This window comes from Dreissena polymorpha, chromosome 7 (genome assembly GCF_020536995.1).
Source record: "Dreissena polymorpha isolate Duluth1 chromosome 7, UMN_Dpol_1.0, whole genome shotgun sequence".
Taxonomy (NCBI): Eukaryota; Metazoa; Mollusca; class Bivalvia; order Myida; family Dreissenidae; genus Dreissena; species Dreissena polymorpha.
The window spans coordinates 46,467,361-46,474,901 of NC_068361.1; the positions used below are offsets into that span (position 1 = coordinate 46,467,361).

The 7,541-nt window shown below is 35.1% G+C and overlaps 1 protein-coding gene across 1 annotated transcript; it reads right to left on the reverse strand.

The window, feature by feature from the left end:
* Positions 1-1,110: 1,110 nt before the first annotated feature.
* On the reverse strand, positions 1,111-4,669 carry LOC127839682 (uncharacterized). Its single transcript, XM_052368066.1, has 4 exons — positions 4,485-4,669; positions 2,426-2,724; positions 1,721-1,921; positions 1,111-1,463 (listed from the first exon to the last, which is right to left on the reverse strand). The coding sequence occupies exons 1-4, from the start codon at positions 4,667-4,669 to the stop codon at positions 1,111-1,113; spliced, it is 1,038 nt and encodes a 345-aa protein (XP_052224026.1).
* Positions 4,670-7,541: the final 2,872 nt, after the last annotated feature.

Sequence of the window (7,541 nt, forward strand, 5' to 3'; positions counted from 1 at the left end):
TACCGTTGGTTATTACCGCAATAACCAACGGTTACCCGTGGATGATTTCTTAATTAACACCACGATAACTCATTAATGACTAATTAAATATAGAAATATCGATTCGAGATGTTGTTTTAAGTTATTAGCTTCGTAAATAAATTTTGTAGCACTTATTATTTCAGTTTAACTTTCGCTGGACATTTGTCTTGCAAATTTATTTATTGTTAACCATATGCAAAAAGGCGATTTTAACAATGTTTTTCGCATGTGTTTGTAAATTGGACATAATTGTAGGAAATGTTATTCATTTTCGATGGCGTTCGTGGTGCAACATTCACGTTGCGATTTTTTTTGTTCAAGATTATGATACCGCCCCTTTCTATTTCAGAATAATGTGATGCTAAATGCGATTCTATATTTTGCATTATTTTGGTATTAAAAGAGTAATTAATAACTGATATACAAATGATAAAGATTAAGAATGGATCAAAGTGATATTATGGGCATTTTTCACTGTTGAATTGAGCTGAAAATAATTAACAGGTCAAAAAAGTTAGTTATAATGTGGTTACTGAGCAATTATCTGCAACTCATCTTGCTACCAGTTGTTTATAAAAACTATATATTATATTCGATATTTTTACATGACTCACCCAGTCCTCTAAGCCGATAAAATCCATAAAACAAAATAGTGTATTTGTGTCGTATGAACGAATCTGTACTAAAACTTGATTTAGATCCACATCGTAAATCGAATCATTTCTGTCGTCAGTTGTCAAAACGAAAGTACGGTTGATATTCAAATGCATTATTTTTTCTCTTTCCGGGATATTGTTTCAGTATGTTGATGCTGTATTAACAAATATAAGTGTATATGAAGTGAACACACAGAAAAATAAACAACGGTTACGATAGACACCTATAAACTGTAAGGTGCCCATAATATCACTTTAATAACAATTATTTAAACTTTAAAGCAAAAATTAATCAAACGGTAAGAGACATCGTTTAATTGGATTTCAATTGATTTATCATACATGTTTACGCTATAAAATATACACGTATAAGTATTTTTTTATTTGTGTCAGGTATGTTTTACACTTACTCATGATGTGCTGTTTTTATATTTCATGTAACCTTTAAAACGACAATAGAAGGGCTGGATCCAAGTCCTACAACGACAGATGCTGATTTCATGTTGTAGAAGACTGATAAGGGTGCTTTGAATCCATCAGCCTCTAATGACATAGTAGCAATTTTCCTCTTCCCATCTCTGTGCACCTGCATGATAGTATTGGTTCCCTGACAGCACACCAGCACTTGTTCTGCAGATGTTACATGTACACCCCACGGACATTTTAGTGCTGGGTCTGAGAACTCGAAGAGCACGGTCCCATCATTTGCAAGTGTGAGCAGCTTGTTATCCTTTCGATTGATGACGAAGATCTTGTCACCGTTATTGGAAATAGCACACGTAAATACTGTAAAATATTAACACATGATAAGTGCGTGATAAAATATAATAAATTAAAGACAATTATAAGAATTGTGAAAAGAGATAACGAATAATATAGTATGGTTTTTTAATAAAATTACAGCTGTTCTTATAACATTTATAATACATTTCAATAACAAACCATTTGTTACAAACGATCTAAAAACTACACATATGCGAAAGTACGTCAGCTATTCAGTCAGATTTTGCTTTCTTTTTTTATACTTTTGCTATTCACACTACCTGAATTTAAACTGGATGATTCTTCATACAATCTCTTCAGCTGTTTCCCTCTCAAATCGTATTTGTAAAGCGCCGTCCTAGACGTGATATACAGCTCACTATGTCGATGGCAGATACTAATACATGGATGTTTAAGCAGTAGAGTCTTGTCTTTGACAAGTATGCCTTTGTCGACAGTGACAAACTGCAACACGCCTGTATCTGTAGTATCATTAAGAGTAACAACTACATCAGTTTGGCCAATATGACACACATCGTATGCAAACCTGTCAAAGTGGCAGATGCTGAAAACTTGATATTGCTTGTTCAACAATTTCAACGATTTGTTATATTGGTCAGTAACGAGGATCTGACCGTCAGGTAGAGAACAAACTCCAGAAATGCATCCGTTCTTCGATGCGTCATCCTTTGTTTTCACACAGTACTTAGACTGCACAATCACAGATAAGGAACGATCTTGGTCAACAAACCGTTTATGTATTACTTTGCCCAGGCCAGATTATTCAGACAAAAACGAATCAATTATCTCATGTCCTTGGAATGAAAATGTAATGTCCGTTTTTTTAGACATCCTCTGTAATAAAGATTCAGACTGCCTTTTCTTATTCAACAATTTCTGGCTGGCTACGAAGATGAGTTCAGTGTTTTTTTCACTTATATCCTGCATCACATTTTTGAAACAATTCAACTCCTCTTCAACTTTACTGCAGTTATCAATGCCTGTTTTAAGGTCTGACTCTAAGGTTATCATGGCAACATCCAGATTCGTTGTTGTCATCGTCTCAAGCTCGTCTAAAGCTGTATTTATTTTCTGGCGGAAATTATATATGTCCTGGGCGCTTTTCTTATATGATTCATGCATGGACGTTAGGTTTGCCTCTCCACTCTTTAGGAGCTGTGTAAATTGTTGTAGAATCGTGTTGATTTCAGCGAAAAGCTGGTGTAAGTCTGCAAACGACTGCGTCTTCACTGCATCTTGTATAAGATAAACTGTAGTGCATTGGCTGAAAAAAGCAAATTTTGACGTTTGTATACTGTTAAAAACATTTATATAAATACATATTATCGCTATTTTTAAGTAAAGATGTATAAATTATTATGTAACTGAAGCTTATATCTATGTCTTTTACAATTTAATACATAGAATATTATATTGTGCGCGAATATTAACTCATTGCGTTATTTAAACGTTTTGTTTTTAAAAGTATGTTTGAAAAACAGTCTTATAATTATTCATTATGATCAGTATTTCGGATCATTTGGATCATTGTAATTTTTCAAAATGTTAATGTTTGTCAAATATAGTATCCCATTATTATAGGTTAGATATGAAATTTCAATATACGGTGGCATGCGTCGCTATACATACTGCAAATGAGTACGGTATATAAATGTGTTTGCTTAACATCATGCAACGTTATATAGTTATGACTTAAAGGACATTGAAGTAATCTAATGTTAATAGATATTCACATATCATGCGACCAATATGTTGTGTTTATGTTTAAGTAAATCGTCTTGTCTCGTGTTAAATGTTTTGGTTGCGCCAGCACATATTTGGAAAATATTATACAGTTTTAGTAATTAAATATGATATTGATATGATATTTACACATCGTTGAAATAAAACAGCTTGGCGTTGACTCGAACCTCCTTTTGAAATAAAGTAGTCGCGTTTACTAAGCATTCAAATAAACAAGACGTTTAACGCGAACTTGCGATACGTTTTGTTTAAAGCTAAGTTCCCTGAAACGTCTCATCGATATTCGATCTGTTATGTGCGCGTTAAAGGTAATATGAAGCCTTAGTCTAAATGATCGCAATATTGTTAAATGCTACCGTGTTCGTATCTTTACTCAGATGGAAATATAACATAGGTTTTTTGTATCAATTAATTTAATAGTATTCGACATAGATCATTTAATCTATAATAAATTTAGGGTTTCCATAATCAAAACGATGTTTTAAATATTGTTCCAAGTAAGGAATGTTACTTCGCTTGTTTAATGCAATGTAAATATGTTATTTTTAAATCATTGAAGTTTGATTTTAAATTTTCACGTTTTCCTTTCTGTGAACAGTTCCTTTAATGCATTTATTTTTAATAGACCATTAAACAAACAAATACATTGAGCGATGCATTGATTTGTTGTAAATACTTGTTTTAGGTGCACATGTTTTGTAAAGATCTATGTGTATTAATTGATAATAAAGCTTTCATTGTATAATGTCGTTCATGTGAAATTATGTTGCTGTTATAAGCATGTAGGGCATTCGTTCCTAATCAAGAGTTTACATAACATTTATACTATGCTGTTCATTGCAATATATAACAAATAAACACCTGATAAGTTCATCATTTTATGCATCGATCGATGACTATACAGCAGTGTACAGCAAGTGGAAGGCATGTCGCGGATGTATGTTGGTTTCAAATGCAAGTCTTATACTAAATATTGTTAAAGGGGACAATTAATTAGAATAGTTTACAATGAAAGTTTTATCAATTTTATTAAAAAAGTGTTAATGATAAGTATCTATGTGCCTAGTTTACAGGTAGCGAACAAAATGTGGTCAGTTCGCAATAGACATAGCAGGTTTATAATATTTTTAGATTATTTGCCTTCATCGCCTAGCAAATATTATCAAAGTAAAAAATATTTATATATTTTCTACGGGCCTCATTTTGTTTATTGACTAGACAATTTTACATTTTAGCATAAATCTAACATACGGTGTCAAATATTGTTTATGAATAAATTACCGATGGTTCAACGAGACACAAGTGTTGCAGCAGATCTGTTCATGGTCCTCACAATAAAGCTTCAATTTCTCTTCCGTATGTAACTCACACTTCTCTATAAGATCCTGTGTAGGCTTGGCAACTGGCCAATACTTAATATCGGATCTCCCATACGTCGTGTGCTTTTTATACAACTGCTTGTGCATGTTTATACACGGTCCACAGTAAAACGTTGTGCATTTTTCACAATATACCTCCGCCTCTGTTTTCAAATTGTCCTCTTCACAAGGCGTACAACAGTAATCCAGAATTATATCCGAACTTTTATATACTGATCTAAGACTTGTTGCCATTTTCAAAATAGTTTCACGATAAGAAGAAAATGCCTGTTCAAACATAAAACGCTGTCTTAACAAATGCGTTATGCATAGCTGTTAATCTTTACATGTGTTTACCAAGTGGTTACATATCGATTAAAGCAACTGACCTAGATAGATATTTTACTACGTAGTTTATTTTTCAGATAGAAATCATGGTCTGCTTTATGAATTCATTCGCTGCGGTAAATAGGTTAACCCTGTTAAGACGCTTTATTTACATTGTATATGCTGGTCAATGGTAGATACACTTACAATTGTAAATTCAGATTAACACTTAACGCATAAAGAAAATTGCACAACAATATGTTGTCAAACCTACACAAAAACTAAATGTTAATTTTAATACATGGACGAGTTCACAGGTGACATACCAAATTTAATATGCAAGATGTGGACGAGAACATTCATATATCGGCATTGTCCATATCGATTTCTCCCGGTATTCAAATGTATGTTTGTGCTTCATTCGGTTTTTGTTTCAATATCGTAGACGTCAGAATAAACAAGTAATTGAAGGAAATCTGTTGTTAAATTACGTGGATTTTGATGTACTAATACCTTTTTTCTTATAAAACAAAGTATTTTTCTTTATACAACTTGATAAATTAAGTAATGTTATACATTGCTATCTTTAAACCTATCTATCTACAATAAATTCCGAAATCATTAACATTAAAGAGTTTGTTACATAACAATTGCTTAAGCTTTGTGGTTACCATGGTAACCATTTTATAATTAATCAAAGCGTTGAAGGCACAGAAGGTGTTTGCTGTTGTCGTCCTTGATTAGCTTGTGCGCATTGCAAAGGCTAATCAGTGTGCACAGGCTAATCTTATTTGACATGCATTAAGCCCCGTTTTCCCTGAAAGCAGCCAATATGTACAGATTTCAATGATAAACACTAGACTGACCAATGCCGTCTTACAAGCTGGTATATACACTCACTACAGAAGTAGAGCAGAAGCATTTGTCGTCTGCAATGCAGACAGGCAGCGGTAATCGTTGCTAGCAAAGAGAGTTGCGGTTCTTACCGTAGCTAAGGCTTTTAAGCACATACTGATTTGCAAAATATGCTCTGTAAATTTAGTGGGCCGCTAACGCGACCGATTAAAAATGCATTCAGCTACTTTAAGACGCTTTTGTAGCATGGCATATAAATACTTACAAACCTGCATAATTAAATGAGAATATGTAACAGACCCGGATCCCCCACCCTGGATAAAGAACCGGGACGAACCTGAACGATCCGTGAGTTTTTGGGATTTTTTAGCGTCGACGGTCTTCCAAAGACCATCACTCCGATGACAACGCGGCATCACTGCGGACCAAACCCGGCAACAAGACGCCATCCACACGCCATCCACACGCCGCCCACGCGGATTGTCCCAAGCAGACACGGCAGAGCTGCGTCGATTACCTTACGTCAAACGTATATAAGGTGTGGATGCTCACGAAACCGGTTTATTCTTTTATTGTTGGCATTGGCATTGGCCGTTTAAAGTCCGGCATAATGAGTTGAAGCATCTTAGTCAGTGTTTGTATCGTGTTTATGTCTAGCGGTTTTGTGCTTTGTCCAACTACTAAGCAATTGGTTACTTGACTTTTAATAAGTATCGCGCGCCATAATAACATTACTCTCTTGCCGGTGCATTTGAAGTTTCACTTTGATTGTATTCTTTCTGTTCGAGCCTCGCTCGTCCAAGTTTCTCTTTGCAGTCCGAACAGGTACATAAGGTATGACACTTTTCCCTAGGCTGGGTTTTTTGTTACAAGAGACTTTCTTTTAAGGAACGTGACTTTAGGCAGCAATATCATCATCAAATATTTCAAGACAACCAGCACAATCATGATAATCATGAGCAGCATCCTCACATATTAAACTTTAAAAAAATTGTATCATCTTTACCGCGCCTCCAATGATCCTAGGGCAGAAAACGCCAAGCACGAGCGACACGACCACTGTTCTTTAAGGGAGGTTAATACGCCCATCTGCCGACTGTTAATGTCTAATTCAGCCTCTTAGTCGGGCTCGGTAAAGGGCTCGGGATACTCCTCCTCGCGATTTACCGGCATGATCAGACCGTGTGATAGTACTTGTCAAATCCGGCCACTGCCTGAAAATATGCTGATAAATATGGAATTTGATTGGCAATGTAAGAGATTACTCGCTGGTGGAAATACTTCTCAAAATCTCCTCAACTTAGAAACGTTTATATGGGGGTTACGAGGCTCGTTATGACAGCGCGGATTTATTCAAAGGGATAAGATTTAATCTTACAGTCTGTCAGATTACTATGGCATATACATTTTTATACAACAGTCAGTATAACCTACGGAAACCTTAGTCGATAACCGCTTCCTGGTATCTGTTTATTGGGCGGATTTTATATCGATCAGGTTTAAATCGTATTTACTTTTGTTTAAGATTCAAGATGGTGGCGATCGTGTTGTTCGCCGCATGAATATGTGTTACATTTTTAAGTATTCGTTATATTTTTTCTGATGAGTTTGAATGTTATACATGTACATGTTATTGTTTGAGAAGCGTCATTAGAAACAAAAGATGCGTAAGTATAGCTCAAGACCATCCCACGCAATCGCGCAGTCTGATAAGGAGCTACCTTGTCCGTTTTAAAGTCACGCAAATGTTTGTAGTCTCAGTCGCGCAAATGGCAGCTCCTGACCAGACTATGCCCAT